Genomic DNA, 21670 nt, shown 5'->3' on the forward strand with positions numbered 1-21670 from the left:
CTACTTTTTCGTATCCAGGCCGTTATCTTTGAAGATACAGCAACTCATGTTCCTACTTTTTCGCAGCCATTGTCACCAGCCCATTGTTGGCCGAGTCGGTTAGAGCGTTGACTTCTCACACTGTAGGACCCAGGTTCAAATCTCATTTCTATCAGATTTTTTTACAGATAGATACTAATATTGTTTCATCTTATTCTAATAATATATCATTATAGAATAATTAATTATGATAAGATGGAATAATTTTGAATCTTCTTATTATTATTTAATTGATTTATCAAATTAATTGAATAAATTATTTGAAAAAAAATCTTTATTGTATTGGAGTCCAATACTGCAGTTGTAGATAAAAGATGTATGTAATTCGAGCAATAAAGTTGAGTTTTATGCTCTCAATACATAAATAACTATTATTGTCTATGCTACAGTTAACTCAACTATTTCAGTTGTGGACAATTTTTATCATCATAAAAATTAACAACTAATGAATAAACAACTATTTTTGTTGTAGACAATATTACATCGTAAACAATTCTTTAATCTCCAACCTCTTCTATTCATAACTATAAGTTATCATTTTAGTTATTTTTCAACTGAATTTTCAGTTTATCAGGTACAAGTACAATAATTATTATCAGCCTATTCAAATTGTGAAAGACTCATTTATTTAAGAGAGAAAGCATGAGAATGCCCTATAACCACATTAGTGCATCAGTTTATGAATCCAGAATGAATGAATGCAAAATTATGAGGTGTAGTAGTCTCCCTCGAATTCGCGCTGTATCTATGAGACCATGAGACAGAGCAATGAAAGAGCAATGAGGTAGCGCATGCGCCTTTAAAAATGTGCAGTTTTGTGTCGCTCTACAGTGTCAAATCTTTTGTTTTCCTTTTAGTACGAGATCGGAAACTGAGTTGTGAGCATTTAACATTCTGCATAGCATAACAAGCCACAACATTAAAACCATCATTAGCAACCTCCTGTCATTGATACCAACAAACCCATCTTATTTAGAATCATTTTCTATATCACTATCGTCTGTGAGACGATTCATGGTCTAAATTAACCACTGCATATTCAATTTTTCCGTCATTTGGCCAATATCTTACAATTTATTATTAAAAAAGTTGTAATATAGGTTAATATTGTAAATATGGTGTACTTCCTCGAAAGGCATTTATAAATCCGGTGTCCCGGAAACATTGTCACTAGCATTTTCAATGGAAAAAATGGTAGATGACATTGCTAAATCTTCATAATATACTGTACTTTCATAATGGCCCTTCTCATTAATTTGAAAGTTGTATTCATCAGCGAGGTCTACTGTTCGCAGAACTACTAGTATAATAGGATTAACAGAAATTGCTCATTGGGAATCATATCTTTGATAAACGTTAGTTCGATCTGATATCATTCAGATGTAAATTTTCACTTTCTTGTTAAGGGCTAGGCCTTCTCGTATTTACATGAAAATTTAAAATCAAAGTACGGGTTTTCCAACTTCTTTTAACTTTTCACAGCATTTTCTGAATTTTAATGTTATTTTCAAGCGAGTGTACAAAAAATATAATACGAGTAGCCCTTACCAAGAAAGTGGATACTAAAGATAGCTTATATAACTTACCTCATAAATAAGAAGTTGGTGGTTGAAGGAATGCATTTAATTGAACGAGCGTTTGCTCACTCAAAATAAAATAAAATTAGAAAAAAATATTAATAGCTCCTGAATGAGTAAATTCTCCAGCAACACGGCTAGAGCAATCAAATTATTCATGAATCCATCAGATTGTCAACACAAATTATTTTTTTCAACCATTATACAGATTGAGTACGTTCAAAAAAATTGTCCCACTCCTTCATCTTTTTTTAGAAAATTACAGAAAGAACTAGACTCCATTACAAACATGATCATGATAATCTTAATCATGGTGTCTCATCATTCCATTTTTTATTCCTTTTTATGAAAAAAAGGAAATTACGCAACCGAATGCTGCACAATTCAAATCAACTGCCGATTCAATCGAGCCATAAAGTATGTTATGAAAAATGCAAGCGAGCGGAGCAAGCAAGCCTGCTGGTCTTATTTCTTGATAATTTAGCAGGAGGTCTAGGTTGAACGGATATGGCGAATAGGGAGGAATGGTCGTTATACAGCAGATGTTTATCGAAAAGCATTTATATACCGTTATCTCTTCGACAGAGAGAGAGCGAGTGTGAGAGAGAGAGTGAGTGAGTGACTGAGAGAGAGTGTGAGAGCGGGACAAATAATGGGACTGGCAGTGATGACGTCACTACGTGAACAGTGTACTTGTGTCCCATTTGACCGCTGGGCGCAACTTGTGTAATTTCTGCTATATAGCTGAGAAAATAGGCTTAAAACTGCTATATAGCCGGGCTATATAGCAGATTTCCAGTGTCACTTTTTGAACATTTTGAATTCCACAATTTACATACAGGAAAAAGTACTCTGAAAACAATTATATATACACAAATACAGAAGTCTGATCGTAGTTTCATATATGTTGCCGCCAATCGTCATTATGTTATTCCCCTAAATTATTCTCGTTTAAGAATGGGGCTTCAGTTCAATGAGCAAGGAAAGTTGTGTGAGAGTACCACACCAGACTTTGGTAATTGCTATCAAACATGTAACTGTTACTCAATGATATGCTTCATCGGAGAGTGTTTAACCAAAGTGATACTGCGGTTGAGTCTCAGTAAATGAAAATGTAATATGAATTCAGTACGGTATTATGCTTATTTTGTATCTATATTATAAGAGAGAGTGGGGTTTGTGTTTGTTCGTGTGCTCGTTTGTTCGTTTGTTCGTTTGTGCGTTTGTTCGTTTGTTCGCATCAAAACATGTAAACCTGTGGATTGCATACCAGAAAAACGGGAATGATCTAGATCTCCAAATTTTGCACGTAGATTCTAAAATTATCAATCTTTTGCACCTCGAAGCCCAAATTTCAATTTTCATAACGAATGTTCAAATTCCATTTATGGCACATACGATTTCATACAGCGAATTCACCAAATCATATGATAAGAATTGAAAAAAAACACAGCTGTTCTATTATTGCTTTCTACATGATTCCACTTAACCTCAATAATATTGTTTCGATGATTGATGAATATTTTTAATAATCATATTATTATTATTGATATTATAATAGTATTGTTTTGATAATTAATAAATATTTTTAGTTTTACGAACTCTGTATAATAACCATATTATTATGAATGTAAAACAGCTGCATCAACTAATTATTTCAAAAATATATGTTTAGAAAAAACATAGTTTTGAAACTTCGTTTTTCTGATGCAATGTATAGGCCTACACGTGGCATGGATTATTAATTTTTCAGCTAGAACAGTTTTTTGAGACAAAGTGCTAAATAAACGTCTACAGTTTTTTCAGTGCTGTGATATGAATACGCATGGAGTTAATATGTCTTTGAATGAAGGTGTTGATATTTTTACATAAATAAATTATTCTCTTCCATTCTTATTTATTAAAAATTCCAAAATTATTCGAGCCCTGATAGAATGATTGACTTAGTGTACAGTCAGTTGAAAATTTTAATATTTAAATGAGGGGTATTTTGGCCAGCTGAACAGAAAAATAAGGTCCTATGCACTTTTTCGATATTACTTCGAATGAAAAATGAGTTTTGCGGGTTGTCAAAACTTCCCCTGAAAGGGAAACTATTCAAATCATCCTATCATTTAGTAGAATAACAACGATTTCAGCATTGAATAATATGTTTCTTGCCAACAACAATCGAACTCTTTGTGAATTCAGATATGACCTACACTGTAGATTTATATAATTCTATTAATTAAATACATGGGAATTGAAGCATTTATTTCAGTCAGTTCATGGTTAGTTGATGAAATTGATTATCAATGAAAAAAAATTATCATAATTTTATCAGTACAGAATTAGTTGAATGAATTGTCGTTGTACTGAACTCTTGGTCAACAATATTCTTGACCGAACGTAGTGATGTCTATGTTTCCACTCGATTTGCTTTTGTCTGTCTGTATGTAACGCGATTACTGTCAAACGCGTTGATAGAATTCGATGAGATTTGGCAGGAATATTCCTTTTCCTACAGTTACCTCGAAAGTTGACCATTCCTGCACTGATTACAGAACGCAAAGAATCACTTTTCCGCTCTAATGCGCAAAGTATTACTTTGCGTACTCCAGATTTGCAACATGACAACACAAAATAGTTGGTGGGTTATATGGAGGATTAGTGCACGAAAACAAAAATTAAGTTGGTTACAATGACTGTGTTAAGATTTAGATACAAATCATTTCAATGGCTACCCTACATTTATGATAAAATCCCAATCTAGAAATCCAAAACAAGGATAATGTTCATCTAAATCATAATTGAATAATCATAATTTACAAATTCTCATCATTTAATAATAAATAATAGTTCTTTTCCATTGATAATTATTATTCCAACTGCAAGGAATGAGAAAAGTAGCAAATATACTTCATAAAATTCGAATTTTGAGGTTAAATGATTACCATTCGATATCCATATAGATGGAAATGATAAAAAACATAAGAATACTACAATAAATATTATCTGTTGTCTATGTTATTTTTATAAATATTTTTCAGTTTACTTTGAGCATTTTTCTCGGTAATTTGAGCAAAAGTATAAATTTCTGAATCCTGTTTCAGTACTTTTTAGTTGGATGAAACAAACTAGGGTACGATTCTTCCCCCTAGGTCGTGCGCTTGACGGTTCAGCCATCTTGCAGCCATCCCAATCAGCTGTTGGTGTGTATTTTGAATGCGAGTTTTTTTTCTATCTGTATCTTTTTCTTATTCTTGAATGAATAAAAATGAGAACTTTGGCTGAGAATTTTCAACTACAATTGGATTATTAGTTTTCAAATGAATTAAGGTTGTTATTAATAACAGCATCACACACACAAACATTTGATGGATTTCAGTCATCATTTTACCCATGATTAACCACTTCTCATATTCAATAGTAGGCTAACTATAGGAAAAGTTCAATGTGAAATACATGAGCAAAGTTCCTCTGCTGCACACAAGAAGCCATTCTGCCCTCGCCTACGGCTCGGGCGTAAACTTTTCTTTTCAGTGTAGCAAACTGTCACTTCGCGCACTAGTTGCACAATAGTTATTTAGTAATAAAGGTTTTTTGAGTGCAGTGAACAAACTTTGTGCACATATTTCACATTAAATTTCTCCTAATGTTACCATTGAATATGAAAAGTGATTAATTATGGGTAAAATTCCCTGAAATCCATCAAATGTTTTTCTGTGTAGTTTTGTTATAAATAATTTATTTTATTTATAAGACCTTGATTTATTTAAAATAGAATAATAATATTTTGATTTCAATGATTAGTAATTCAATTGAAAATTTATTTCAATTGATAATTTATTTCAATACATAAGTGAAATAAACCAATTAATTTGCAAATGTAAATAATTCATCAACCAATCTATTTTTAAATAAAAAAATATATAATTTAAAATAATGAATAATAAATAAAATTCAAAATGTATAATTGAATATATTTCAATATTTTATATTCAGTATTAGTATTTATAATAATATCAATTTATTTATTTATCATTTATTGAATTATTAAATTGGTTTATTAATTATTCTATCATTATTTTTTATTGCAATACATTATATGTTTATAAATTATATTATTTCAAATAGAAGAATATGAATAAATTTATTTATTATTAATTCATCGATTAATAATTCGAACAATTCTAATTTATAATTTTAATAATTTATTTTGAATACTTGTTTGTCAAAATTAAATGAATAATTGTTATTGAAGTTGAAAATTCTCAGCAAAAGTTCTCATTTTTTTAATTATACAAGAATCAGAAAAGAATACAGATAGAAAAAATTCGCATTTAGAATACACAGTCAACAACATTGTTGATAGCCGATTGGGATGGCTTCAATATGGCTGAACCAACAAGCGCGCGACCTAGTGAAAAGAATCGTACATAACTTCGTATCATCCAGCTAATAATAGGATTCAGATATTTAGACTTATGGTCAACTAAAATTACTGAAAAATACTATAAGTAATCTAAAAAATATTTATAAAATAACATAGACAACAGAAAATATTTTATTTTATTATATTCTAATGTTATTTTATTAATTTTATTTACATGGATTTCGAACGGTAATCGTTTAACCTGAAAATTCAAATTTCATAATGTGTGTTTGCTACATTTCTCATCGCTTTTGGAGTTGAAATAATTATTACTATCAATAGAAAAGAAACATTATTTATTATTAAATGATGAGAAGTTATTATTCAATTATGATTTAGATAAACATTATTATTGTTTTGGATTTTCAGATTGAGATTTTATCGTAGATATGTATCCATACAGCTATTGATGATTCTTATCTAACCACAGACATTGTTACCAACTTAATTTTGATTTTCCTGCACTGGTGCTACATATAACCTACTAACTATTTTGCGTTGTCATGCTGCAAATCTGGAGTATGCAAAATAATACTTTGCGCACTAGAGCGGAAAAGTGATTCTTTGCAGCCTGCAATCAGTTCAGAAATGGTCACTTTTCAAGGTATCTGTAGAAAAATAACTATTTTCAAATACGCGTCGATTTAAACACAAGGTTTTTTTTTAATTTTGCATTTTAAGGATAATATGGAAAGAAAAGGAATTCCTCCATACTCCAATGTCACTATGTATATCATCTACTTTGAAGATAGGATCAATCAGACTATAGATGTCTGGCCGTGTCTATTGATTTCTATTAGGTAGGTTTTTAATATCTTCTATGATGCGTGCCCATCAGTATCAATAATCTCACATATGAAAAAAAATTAATAGGTGATTGAAAATAGTATAAATAATGATCAAATGATCTGAGAAAGAATGCCAAAGAAATTATAATATTCTTGATTGAAAAAAATCTATTTTGAAATAGTTGAGAAATATCTTTATCGGATGGAAAGATTACCACAAAACTTGTTAAATTATCATAATGAGATACAAATTCAAACGTGAACCGAGTTTATTAACATGAGTGAGTTTTCGATCTTGGAGAAAACCAATACAATTTTTAAGAGTGAATTTAATTATGATTCAACCGTGTACTGTGATTCAACTGAATCAACTGGAACAGATGACATCAGATACTTGTGGATGAGGAAACTGCATGAGGTCTACCGTTCACATAACTACTAGTAATATGGGTATTTATCCACTCATTATTTTTCCAGTCATTTTATTTGAATTAGAAAATATTTATCAGGTCCTATCAATTAATCAAAATAAAAGGTCCATATACTTCTGTTTTCATGTTCACGACCATGTTAACACTTGTGATGGATAGCCAAAATTGTAGAGCAAACTGCACAGCGAATTTTAATGGATGACTCTGATTGGCTGAAGAGTTCAGCGTTCGGAGTGCGGTACGGCGAACATTTGAAACAGAGGCGAACGGCATGGCGAACGGTTCGGAGTACGGTACGGCGAATTTTTAACAGCTGATATTCAACTTCATGAAACATGCTCATTTTCGCTGAAAGGCGCGATGTTCGGCGGAATGCACGGTTTGCTGCGCGGTTCGAGGTTCGGTTCAGCATGTGTGGTTGCACCTCCAGATGTTACAGGTCATTTATTCAGATCACAGGCCAAAGCAACATAATAATCTATACTATAATAGAGGAAAGAACTGGCTTATACACGTACAGAATAGGAAAATTATGTTTGACATACAATCACGTCTCAACTACTGGACTGATTAACTTTGAATTTTGCATATATAGACTATTAATTAACCGAGGATAGTTATAGGCCTATTTTCGATTTGATCACATCAAGTTTCCAATTTGTCATGCTTCCAGCTGTTGTATGGAAGCAGCTGAACATTTCTTTTAAAAGGGAAATTAGAAAATAGGTATGATTGGGAATCCTATTCGAATAATAAAAACAGGTTTTCCGTCTACCCAAATTTAGTCCACCATTTTTGAACCGCCATTTTGAATCCAACTTTATTTTTTTTTAATTGGGAGGTGGTCATATGATGTATGATTTTGGTACAGGATTTCAAGAGAAAATATGGTGCAAACCGCACATCGATATCTCAAACCTTTTAAGAGTTATTCAATTCAAAGATACTGATATACAATCCATCCATCTACATCTTCTATACTATAATGGAGGAAAGAAGTGGCTTATACACGTATACACGTGTAAAGGATAGGAAAATTATGTTTGACGCATCATCACTTCTGAACTACTGGATAGATTTACTTGAATTTGGCTTGAAACAAAAATCGACTGTGGGAAAGAGTTCAATATTCAAATACAAAGTAGCTTTAAATATCGGTATCGTCAACCCTAGACTTACTAAAGCTTTCTCCTTCACTTCGTCACATTACAGAATGCATTTACTTTTTAAAAAACTGCCCCTCTATTTGAAAAATCCAGACAATTTGAAGATAAATCACTTTAAAAATAGTCAATAATTATTGGGTGGCTTCCCTAAACCTAGAGGAGCAAAAAGGTATATTAGTATCACCTTACTCTTTCCGATGATTGAACCTTTGTTGGCTAATGATTGTACATTGCCTAAACATTGAAATTGAGTAACGAATGTGTGAATGAGTGCGCTTGTTGGATATCAGTGTTCTCGCTCCTTGGTCAAAAGAGCAAGTTTTAATGATTATTGTATATTTTTTAACGATTTTATTTTGTTCGGCGATCTCACCGTGCTTCCCACTTCTTTCCTGATTTGGATTATTTTTCTGCTTAATAATAGTACCTCTCTCCAGATCAAGTTTTGTTTCATTTGTTACTCTAGTCTATTCTCTCTTGAATTTTTTTATTGTATTTAGTTATATTTTCCATAGTTATGAATAATTTAATTTAATTTAAGATTATGTATGTTGATGCTACTAGACAACTCGCTCCTCTCTCACAGGCATGTACCCATAAGAGGAGCCTCCAATGAAATTAATGTATTTTTATTTTTTTACATGCAAATATAATTGTATTGTTAATTTTTTTGGAGAATGATGAATTTTAATTTCAATTTCAATTAAACTACGTATCTATTCACAAAATAATGAAAAAAAATACTCGATTGATGAAAAACATTTTAAATGTTATGTAAATTTGAGTTGGAACAGGGGGAGTTCTTGTGAAACTAAGAGAGAGAAATTAAGTGATGTAGAGGTGAGTGAAGTATTTCTCAGTTCCTACTGTATTAAAAATGTTCATTTGCAAAAATCACAATATAACGTATAATAATAATGTAAGTTGAAACAACTAAATTTAAATTGAATGTAAAAGCAATATCATTCGATATCTGTTCAGTTGAATATGTATATTATTACGAAATATGTTTATAATACATTTGTCAGAGAATCTTTGGCACTTATGGATATTGTTGATTGAATCTAATTAGTGATGTATGTGTGGCAACCCGGCAACAAGGCAGGAACAATAATAATTGTATCTCTGCTCCTGTTCTCGTCTGGAACATATATTGCAGACATTTTTGCTGTTGTGGCGGAAGGGTAAGAGGGTTACTCCACAAGTTCAGAAGGGATAGTGAGATTGGAACGCGTGAGTTTTGTGGTGGTGATGGAAGAGTGGGCGGATGAGTAGGTGGGGGTTGAGGAGGAGGAGGAGGAGGATGATGATGTCTGATGGTCATTCACTGACCCCGGTCCATGGACCTCTTTCCCGGAAGCTGGCAAACAATAGGTGCTACATCCGGACATCAAGGACATCGACGGTGGTTTCGGCCATGCAGAGGAAGTTCGTGCAGTGTGATGAGAAACCTTTTTCCGAGCAGTCAGTCACTAATTTCGTGAGTTTTGCCAGATAGTCGGTCTGCAAGTGCCTGAAATTCGATTTGGACCCTGACGTTACACCAGGTCGTAACATGTGCACGAGCATATCTTGCTGAGGACAACATTCAAAATGAGAAGAATCGCTAACATTCCTACTATGGTACAGGCAATTACAGTGCTGACGGTTTTGAAGATGCTAACCAACGGTGAGTAATCTGTTTCATTGACATTTACAACACTAATCGAATTTCCTTCACCCTCAAGCAATCACATACCTCTTAGCCATTGAAACTCTTAGCCTTAAACCTTTTACACACCAAACCTCAAACCTTATTTTTGGAAAATTATCATTCTGGGAATTGTTTCCCTGTGATTCAGATTCTCGCAATACACTTTTTCACCCAAGGCTTGATTTTGTAAATCCTTTATATTTCGGTAGTAATTCCACCCTTAACGCACGTACAAAGAATATATAGGAAAATATTATTATTATAAAAAGTTTTTTTTCTGATTTCTGCATTAATATTATGAAGAATCGATTGAACTCTATAAACATGATACTCAACAACAATAATTTGGATCTTGCTCCATCCTTGAATCTTCAGACATACTTTTTCATTCAACACTATTCTCTATGAATATATCGAGGAATAGCTTGGCGTAACTTACTGAACAGGTTTACTAATTTGAGAACTGAAACATGTGATGGGGTATAATTTCTTCTTATTTCCATTTCCTAACTTAATTAACGAACTTATCCAATTCGCTTTGGATCTGGTATTCTGCAAGTATTATTTGCATGGGAAAGCTTCTATTCCATTGTCGTGTTTCAAACAATAAAAATCTACAAAACATGAAAGCTAAGCGTCTCTCATTCATTCATAATACACCATAGAACACAATCGGAATTTATACAGAAATGTTTATTATCCTTTCACTTCAAATCGGAAATAGTTTTCCAATACTGATTCGATTATTCAGAATGATCCCATTCTCCTTGTTTCACACTCTTCCACTCGAAAAATAACTTCACAAAACGATTGGACTTGATTTTTTTCTATACACCACTTTCTAAGCTTCCGTTTTCCCCAACCAGTCAGACTACAAGGGAGATAAATAATTATAACTAATTCAAGTCAATCACCAATTTTGCCAATATTCAGAATAGTTTCTTTCACTTTCCATTCTTGATATCATAGGGGCTGTAAAATGTGGATGGAGAGTCTTTTCTTCGTTTTGCATTTTTCAACGTTATAGAGGGACTAGATTTACTCATTGAACTTGGTATTTCTCTTTTTTCAATTCCATACAAAAAACGCTCTTATCATCCCTACTCGGCAAGATAATTTTGTGGAACGGCTTCTTTGTCCAATATTCATGAATGAGAATTCTAACGACTTATAGATCTCATTAATAATTTTTCAACATCTATTCCGTAATAGTTTTCTAATAGTTACCCTTCCTTATTTTTTACGTTACAAGTGATAAGTGAATTGTGAAATTCACTCTCCTCAAAATCTCCAGTAAATTCTAGTACTCAATCCACATAATTACTCGAAAAAAAGCTTGCTGGAGGGTACACTTCTTAGCCTTTTGTTTCTCAAACCTTATTTCGTTTGCTGAATTTATTAAGATTGGTGCCTTCGTCTCCCTTTGTTATCCTCATCCCTATCCAACGAGCTCACTATACTAGAGTTGAAGTGACTCTATACCAGTAAATGAGCGACTATTTTGTCCTTAAGCGTGTCGACACTCCAGTGGAGTATTTACACTTTAGCAGAATAAGCACCATAAGTCAAGCGAATTTGATTTCTCATCAATAATTATTTCCTGAACAATCTCTTCCAACTTTCGCATTCCTGCACACCCTAGAACACAATTGATACGCTGAGAACATTTAAAATCTGGAACCAATTATTCATGTATAAATTTGAAAGCAATCTATTGCTATTTTTAATAAGTATCAATCCACTACCGTTCAAAAACTACTGTTTATCAGCACCTCATTTCTCTGATAGGCCATCTCATTGTTTTCCCATATTGGACATTTTCATTTCTCACTCTCAGGCCTTCTATTATGTTGTAATTAATGAATTAATTCATTTTGTATAAACCAAAAATGTTCAATACCCATACAGTATACTCGTACTCAAGAAACGCTTCATGATATATTTGAAGTTAGTGTTCATTCTCTGTATTTATTATTTTTATAACTCACTCCTATAACTTTGCAGAATTGGAATTTGAAGCTTAAGCCGGTTAGGTACTCTATGTTTCCCATTTACCTCATACATCGCCAATACATGATTGAACGGCCAGGTGAAACAACCTTGTTCTCTGTTCTCGTGCTAAAATCCTCTTGAAGAATATTCAATAATTATCACAGTACTAATAAGTGATTGATTATTTCTTTCGAAAATTCTCTATTATCTCACAAAACATGACATGAGCACATCATAACCATGAATTCCCTACTGGAATTTCCAAAAGAATGATGTTTAATATAATTGTAATTCAATATGCTATAATGTACCTGTATCGTGCCCTTTATTCAGTGATTGATTCTTCCCGAGCATTGATGGCCTAAATTCACAGGACAGAAGATTGAATGAATGATTGTGAAATGAATTTTAATCTTGGAAAAATTCAATAGGCAATGTCTTCTCCACATCCTGATCCATATTGATTGATTATTCAAGAATAAGAATAATTGATTATTACAAGAATAATCAATCAATATGGATCAGGATGTGGAGAAGACATTGCCTATTGATTTTTTTCAAGATTACATATTCATAAATATAGTACAAAACGTGAGAGCTTTGGATTTTTTTTAATTTTCGAATGACGAAAATTTATTTTGATTCAATAAAACCGTTGAGCTTATTGACTTTTGCATTCTTGTGTTAAATAATTTTTTCTCATGAATGAAAAAAAATGGATATAAGAGATACTAGTCTCTACCAATCAATCAGATGATTATTTTTAATTCAATTCATTTGAAGAACTCTTCAATGGAGAATATTTCTGAGCCTGATGAGAGAGAGACTTATCATTAAAATCTTCTCTAGCTGTTTTTGAAAAGCAACTCATCCTCTTATAGTTCGATTCAATATTTATACTGTAGAAGGCTTTTGAGATCGTTAATACATCAGGTTGACAACAGTCGATATTATTCCTGATAATGGTCAACTATAACTTTACTATCACAGTTTTATTTCCCATTCACTCAGTTTTGTAATTTTATTCATCAATTTGTGTTCCTTAAAAATAAGAAAAAACGTAAATTGTGCTTGACACAGGTTGCTTTGATGCCTTTTTGAAAGACCACTCTATTATAGTTATGGAGCAATAATATTAAGCTGATATTGGTCTAGGAGATGGCCAAAGTTGGTGGTACTTGTAAGTACCGTCGGTCGACAAAGCGAATACGGGTGTAATTTTTTTCCAGCCTCCGATCACAAATCATTAGGCAAGTAGAAGGTGGGGGGAAACTTCACAGAACTGAAAAGCTTATCATCCCCACCATTCGCTCTATGATCGGTGCGGCCAGATTGTCAATTAGTTGTCGAGTTATAGACCCACAAACATGGATTCCTCACTTGAGTCTGCCGCCAAGTGCTAGTTACTAAGCGTTATACGTTTTTGCTAGCAAAAGACATGTAGTTCAAAATTGATCTAACAAAACATAATTCAAATTTACACATAAAACGTTATGAGTGATAATGTTGTGCGTGAATGGTCTCGGAAATTAAAGACGTCAGTTGAAATCATTTCCGTAATGGTCATGATGCATGACAACTTGGACTCACAGTGCTGGTGTAACTAAACGGCTTCTACAGCAAATCAAATGTGATAATTTCGATCACCCATCATACAAACCTGACTTGTCCACTAGTAACAATGGTGGGCCGTCCACTGGAGCCGATTTCGTCTGTACTAGCATCGGCCGAAAACTACCGAACTCGTCCGAACGATCCCCCAACAAAGAAAGCTAACTTCACAGAACTGAAAAGCTTATCATCCCCACCATTCGCTCTATGATCGGTGCGGCCAGATTGTCAATTAGTTGTCGAGTTATAGACCCACAAACATGGATTCCTCACTTGAGTCTGCCGCCAAGTGCTAGTTACTAAGCGTTATACGTGTGTGTGTGTCATGCTCGTCCATTGCAACAGGTTCATAGGTCCGTGCTCTGCCGTCTCCGGCCGATCAAGTTTTCGATCCGAATTGAATGGGATTTTCCGGCCGAAGTCGAGCTGAGACAACATCATCCTAACCTTTTGGAAATTGTTTCACAGTCTTGTCTGTTTTCGTTTTTTGAAGTTTGAGCTTGTTCTGTTTTAAAAAGTTTCAACTATGAAGAATGAAAAGTTGATAAGTTTGGTTCAAGAGCATGTTCCATTGTGGGATATGCGAGACAAAATATATCACCGTCGTGATGTTCAAAAAAATCTGTAGACAAAGATTACTGAACAAATAGGTTCTGAAGGTAAGATTATTGTAATGAATAACTAATTTAGTGGATATTTGTTTATTCAATTTCCAAAATCCCAATATCATTGTTTATGAAAAATTCTGGTGGCTAAGATAATAGTTGATTCAATTTTTATCCAATATTCAATAGTTCAGCCAACGACTGAACTATACTGACGCTAACGGTTCCAATGGACGACCATATTTGGTCGAATTAACGGCCGGCAGATTCGTCCGATCCAACAGCCGAACGGATCGGTTGAATACGGTTCAAGTGGATGGTTACCCTATACCTTTTCCCCAAATTTGGAGGAGCTCCAAAACAACGTCATGACCCACTTAAACTCATTTGGCGGTAGCATTTTATGAAGAGGGTTTTTGTAGGCTGGTCCACTGGTATGAAAAATGTCTCAACCTACACGACAATCATGTAGCAGGATGATCATAAGTCTAAGTGACTGTTTGTGAGAAAAAATATTCTATGAACATTCAGTGACCAATCAGAAGTTGAAAAAATAACCCTCATACTAATGTTTAGATGCTTGATTTAGATGTTTTATACTGTTTACAATCACTACTGACGGTAGCAGCTCACTTTATGGAAAATTATTCAATTTCAGAGGGGGTGCGTCCATGGGCTTCCGTGGAGGAGTGCTCACTCCTGGTTCCATCTCTACTGGTTCTTGAATACAATATGGAGTTCCCTGGAGATTGATAATGGTATAATAACCGGAACTAGTTCATCACCATTTCAATAAATGAGTGATTTATGAAGTCCTCTCTATTACTTAATCTTGATGGACTCACAGATCTATGTGGGTACAAATCTATCACAATCTCATATTTCTTATAATCTATCACAATCTCATATTTCTTATAATAATATGAGATTGCGATAGATTAGTACCCACCTAGATCTGTGAGTCCATCAAGATTGAGTAATAGAGAGGACTTCATAAATCACTCATTTATTGAAATGGTGATGAACTAGTTCCGGTTATTATACCATTATCAATCTCCAGGGAACTCCATATTGTATTCAAGAACCAGTAGAGATGGAACCAGGAGTGAGCACCCCTCCCCGGAAGCCCATGGACGCTCCCCCCCTGAAATTGAATAATTTTCCATAAAGTGAGCTGCTACCGTGAAAGTTGCCGTCAGTAGTGATTCTAAACACTGCTGACTTTTTTGGGACCCCCCTCCCCACAATATTTGCTTTTGTGCCCATGGACGCACTCCCCCTTAATTCAGAAAAAAATCAGCTATAGTAGCTACCCCATAAATAATGAAACAGAAAAAATTTTGTCTATAGTCATTTTGAACACTGCTGACCGTTTTTGGGACCCATCTCAAGATTTTAGATTTGATTTTGAGCTTCATCCAATTATTAAAAGAACACAGACTGCGCCCAAACACTGTGTCCCCTCGTGAGCCTCACTTTATCATAAAAGCTTCTGGATTCTGACTGGAGGAGTATGCTTTCCTCCTTTGCTAACTAGACTCGTTAGCATGAAAGGAGAAGGAGCTAAGTAGGTGGCGTTCTTTCTGCCTCCGTCCACTTACATTTTATTTTCATTCAACCGGAAAGTCACGCCCACTTCTTCCTCAGAAGAAGAAGCAAAACGAGACGAAAGTTTCCCCTCTTATATAAAATGGCCGAACTACTTCGAAACGGCTGTAACAATAGTATAGAATTGGAAAAAACTGGACAATAGAACTTTGATCTTAGAGAATTATACATTACCGTCAATCGTTCTCTCATCACTACACAACTTACTGAATGTTATAATATTGCGGTTAAATGACATAACCAGTTAATATCACTGTTATTCCTTATAGTTTTTCAGTGGGTCATATCACTAGTAGTTTCGGAATTTTTTATGCATTCTGAGATTCTCTCTATAACATTGAGAGCTGTATAATTTTTCTCGCATAGTTTTTACTATAATTTTTCCATCCAATTTAACCTCTCAGTATTTTTCACAGTATCATGAGACATCAAATAAATATCTACAGACAAGATGATAAAACAATTTTTCTTTGTGATAGGAGAGAGAATGTTTGAAAGATAGAAGAGAGAACGTGAAGGCCTACGCTCCATTGGCGATCGAGCCTTTATTGTAATCTCGTAGGCCAATGTAGCTAGTACCCTAGCTAATAATGTGACCCTACACTAGCGTACCCTAGATAGCTATTTGATATTCATAAGCCCTATCAACTGACATGAGCCTCATTTCTGGGAAAATTGCAGGAGCTCCGTAATATTCCTGAGAGGAATGAATTTTGTTAAGTTTCTATCACGATTTTCTCAAAAATGACTTGACCGATTTTTTTCAAATTCATACCCTGTATAGTTATATATCTTCTCTATTAACTGGCATGAGTCTCCTCCCGGAAAAATTAACAGGGGGTCCACCCCATCCTTGAGAAATTTACTTTGTAACCTCCTTCTCGTGCGTGAGGTAGGTAGGTAGAGCAGTTTATTCAAAAGAACACATGTCGATATTTTATTGGTAGAGCAGCTGTTTTGACAACTTTTGAAAAATCCTCAAATTTCATAGTTCAAACAAAGGAAAATGTACTCTGAACACAATAACAATAATAGTATAATCGTAGTTTTAATTATTTAGCCGCCAATCGGCATAATTTTATTCCCCTAAATTATCCTCGTTGATGAGCCTTATAGATAAATGAGCAAGGAAAGTTGTGTGAGTGTACCACACCAGATTTTTGAGTAAAGCTATTAGATCTCTACTATCTATAGTGACACTATCTATCGGAAATGCCCAGTCTTCGACAACTACAACAATTATCAAGTATCAATCCCACATTTAGTGGGAATATCTTCTGATATCTTTGGCATGAGCCACACATCCGTTTCTTGTTCAATGTTTTCCAGCAAAACAATATACATTGCATCAATATCATCAATTTTTATGAATATACCTACATACAATATAACACATTCAATTTTTCATTGCATTTCGCATTCTCCAGTGTACAATCAACCACAAAAGTTTGCAATAGATCGACAAAATTTATACTGGAATAAATTATCTTTAGATAATAGTTGGGTGGAATCATTTGAATTCAACTTGTATGGAAAATTTCATTTTTTATGACTTTTGATGCATTGCTCTAGAGTTCTACTGATGAGTGGGGTATTTCTGATCATATTAATTCGATTACTACACAATAATAGCATATCATAGCATTGTAGCACCGTAGCACTGGGCTGGGATATCGTGATCTTCATAACCTAATGTGGCATCTATGACAATGACAACACCAGAACAATGACAGCATCTATGAGAACAGAACAGGAGGAACAGATGATGAGGAGAGGAGTTCTAAACATTTTATCAACCACCATTTTTAAAAGTTGTAAGAACATTGATATGATTCAAGAGAGGAAGAAATTGTGTCATTTAATTGCTCTCTGCAAATGAGCAGCAATAATATTTCGCGGCAATATAGGAAGATGAATGAAAGTATAAATTTAATGGGAGAAAATTCTTAGGAATGATTCTGAGTCTGACATAGATATGACTGATTCAATTTTTTCTTGCATTTTATTGGATATCAAACTTGATAAAAATTGTGAGATTATTGAGGGCTGGTTCTGAGCTCAGGACCTAGCTATTTTCTAGACTCTAACCGGCTTTAAACTCTGGAGTCAGAAAATTGGTTTTCCAAGACAGGGCGTTAACGTAGCCGAGGACTTAACCTATAGACTCTGACGTTTATGGAGATCAAATTCATGATCAGACCTTGGAATTTACAACATTGCTTCCTGAGTAAAAGACTTATAAGTCCAGAACTAGAATTATTAGATTCTCGCCTCTTGGCGAGTCAATGAATCATCGAAAATCGTTAAGTCTAGAACTTGAAACATCGCGATTTCTAACCCTCGCCCAGAGTAGGATTTGAAATTAAGTTTTCACTGAGCAAACACATCTTAGTTATTGTATTGGAGTAAATGAATACCCAAATAGCTGTCAAGGAATGCCTAGATCATTTGGACTGATCCATCTAAATTCAAAATTAGTTCCTAGTTTGCAAGTTTATTTTGGAATAGAATTGTATGGAATTTTTTTCTTAATAATATGGTAACCTTCTTTTGGACTGTGTCATAACCTTAAATTTCAAGAAAAAATAACTCAAGGATTGATTTGGAATTTCATTTTCCAATGTTATCAATCAGTGTCATTTGTAACATGTATCACAAGACCACCTCCTCATTAAAAAAATGAAGTTGAATCCAATATAGGGGATCTAAGATGGGGATCATAATTTTCAAGCTACAGAGAAGTAATTTTTTTATTTCAATCAGGATCCCCTAAGAAACCTACCGACAAATTATCTTTGGAAGAAGAATATTGAGATGTTTTCATAATTTTCACCAACTCTGTATGTGAATCCATAGAGCTTGACTTAAAATCAAAATCCAAATTCTCTAAACCAATAATACTAACTTTGTCATAGCAACTGCTATCACAAGTAGTATTAATAATTATTACATGTATGTTACAGACAATAGACAGGCAGACAGACATTAACGAAAGCGAGTTGATGTAGAAGTTGTAAATTATGTTCAATATTAATCAGCTTAAATCATGTGTTGGTCATTAAGGAAATCATTAAGGAATGTCTACGTTATAGCTCCCAAACAGCATCAGCTGCTATGAATGAATGGACAAACTGTGATAATTGCTTGCAATTAATGATCCAGCTGACTAAATCACAACAATTCTTTTATAATGCACTTCATTTGTTGTTTTGTTATATCCTTAAAAAGGAAGAAGGAGTGAATTAATTTTTTCGTTGTCCAACGAATTTGTCTGTAAAGGTTTTAAGAAAGAATATGTGTTCATAATTTAAAGATTCGCATAATGTGACTGCAAATTGAAGAGACCGTTCAAAATGCAGACAAAATGGCAATGAAGAACATTCTTGAAGAAGTCCAGGCGCTGAAAGTTGAGAATCAACGGCTGCATGAAAAAATTCGGGAGCTCGAGGTGAATTGTCACCTTAAAGTCGACGATCTGGAGCAATATGATCGCCGACATTCTATCCGTATATTCGGCATCCCGGAAAGCGACAAAGAAGATACGGACCGCTGGCACATGATATTTTCAACAAAAAGCTCAACTTGCTCGTGACTCTGGCGGATGTAAACAGCTCTCATCGAGTAGGTAGGCATCAACCACCTCAACAAGGGCAAGCGAAACCCAAGGACTGACCCATCATAGTTCGACTCTGCAGCTAACGGACCAGGAAGATGATCTTCGACGCTAAGAGGAAGCTGAAGGGTTCCGGCGTCACGATTCGCGAGGATCTGACTAAGGAGCGTCTCAAGATCCTCAACGGTGCGGCCGATCGTCATGGACATAGGAATCAAGATTTGTATCGGCGAGGGAGGATCCAAGAGGGTCCACACAGTCGAGAGGATGACCGACCTTCTAAATCTAAAGGTAAACTGAATCATTTCAGCATTCGATGACTAAGGTGCCCTTCACTACAATAATAGGAAAATCGTATTAATAAATTTCACAGTAGATATACCTTGGGATTTTTTATGAGTTGGCTCTCTGTTCTATAAATGAATCTTTTCACTGCTATTTATGATTGTATATGCAGCAATTATTTCAAATCAAGGAAATTCACATTTCTTAATACTCATTAATAATTTATCTTCATATTAATTCTTAGAACTACGTTCTATGGATCTACTGCTATACTTCAGAGGTTACTAAGAAAATAATTATGTCTATTCTTACTAATTACATCTCTTACCAAAACTAGTTCCATAATTAATAATTTTCGAAATGCCGAAATTCAAATAAATTGGATAATTAACATACGTTGTAGGTTGTAATCTCTCCTATATTGGGTGTACATAATGATCTCATCTACTATTGTCACAGCTCGAACAATGGAAGCCATGTGTAGAGAATTATTAATAGAACAGAAGGGTAGGTAGTCTGTTCATCTCTATATCTATAAAAGGCTAAGCCCCGACAGATTGAAATCACACCGCAGCCCAAACTACTGAGACTGAAACTTGAAATTTTTCACAATAATTGTTCATGGTAGCCTCAAAACATCCACTAAGAAAGGATTTTTAGAAATTTGCCCCCCTGAGGGAGCTGGGCCCCCCCAAAAATTTTGTACTTTTTAACCGTTCATTTCACAGCAAAGTCATAAGGAACTTTTTTGTTCAGCCACGAAAAAAAATTAGATCTATGCAGAAAAATTCTGATCAGGAGCACAGGGGGGTTCAGGAGAGGGAATTTTTCAAAAATTTTGATGTAAAATCACATTACAGCTCAAACTAATTGGCCTACAGACTTGAAACTTTGCACAAATATTCTTCAAACATGCTAGTCGCGCACTAAGAACGGATTTCGAGATATTTTGCCTCTAAGGGTTTCAAAGGATGAAAAAGGATCCTATCAAGTAAGGTTATGAACATGGAAGCCATATGGAACTGAGATAATTGACACATGATATTCTATCATATGTTGTAATCATTGGAAAGCTAAAATAATTTTGTCAATCAGCTGATCAAATTTAATTTTCTTTGGATCGAAAGCGCGAGCTTGCCACGTGTTTGTCCCATTGTTACATTCTGATTAGAACAGAGCACAGAGATTTTCTTTGGTTAGGAGTTTGTTGATAATTCTTTTTTCAAATTCAAATTTTATTGCAAATATAAAACATATTGGAAAATTTCTTAATAGACAACAAGATTACAAAAACGAGATGTCAAACATAAACCTACATTTATTTGTAGCACGGCCAGAAAAAGACAAACTTGAGTACGGTACTAGCTGTGAGTTCATTCAATATAACTTATATTTTTGTGAACAAAAAGTACGAGTTCATGATAGATGTGAGTAATTTCTTATATTTGATCTAAATGGTCATTCATATTGTAGTAGTCGGGGTCACTTCAAAGTTTTTTTGTTTTGTAGCTAATAAATTTCATACGTATTGCTTGTCCATAATGTATTTAGTGTCCATAATGGAAGTGATTGATCTACTCAAAATTAATGGCTTACTGGTCCTTCATAGAATTTCTAGTATTCCTGGTGATTGAGCCTGTCTTTTTTCAGCGTTGACTATTAATAATAAAGCTTTATTTACAACTAGCTTACCTGGCGAACTTCGTACCGCCAAAAAGTAAATGTATCTCATGTCACACTTTACTTTTTTTGGTGAATCATGAAATGTATCTGACAATCAATATTTCCATTTACATCTGAATACGGACTTCCTATGTGCTTTGTCATGCAGCATTCATTATTCCCAAA

General features: G+C 34.0%; 1 protein-coding gene across 1 annotated transcript in view; it reads left to right on the forward strand.

Annotated features, from left to right (window-relative positions):
• Positions 1-9951: 9951 nt before the first annotated feature.
• Positions 9952-21670, forward strand: part of LOC111054701 — a 248893-nt gene continuing 237174 nt past the window's right edge. Inside the window, exon 1 of the mRNA XM_039441977.1 lies at positions 9952-10084. Coding sequence (XP_039297911.1) covers positions 10009-10084 — 76 coding nt within the window. The 5' untranslated portion in view covers positions 9952-10008. The remainder of the gene's footprint in view (positions 10085-21670) is intronic.

Source organism: Nilaparvata lugens, chromosome X (genome assembly GCF_014356525.2).
Source record: "Nilaparvata lugens isolate BPH chromosome X, ASM1435652v1, whole genome shotgun sequence".
Lineage (NCBI taxonomy): Eukaryota > Metazoa > Arthropoda > Insecta > Hemiptera > Delphacidae > Nilaparvata > Nilaparvata lugens.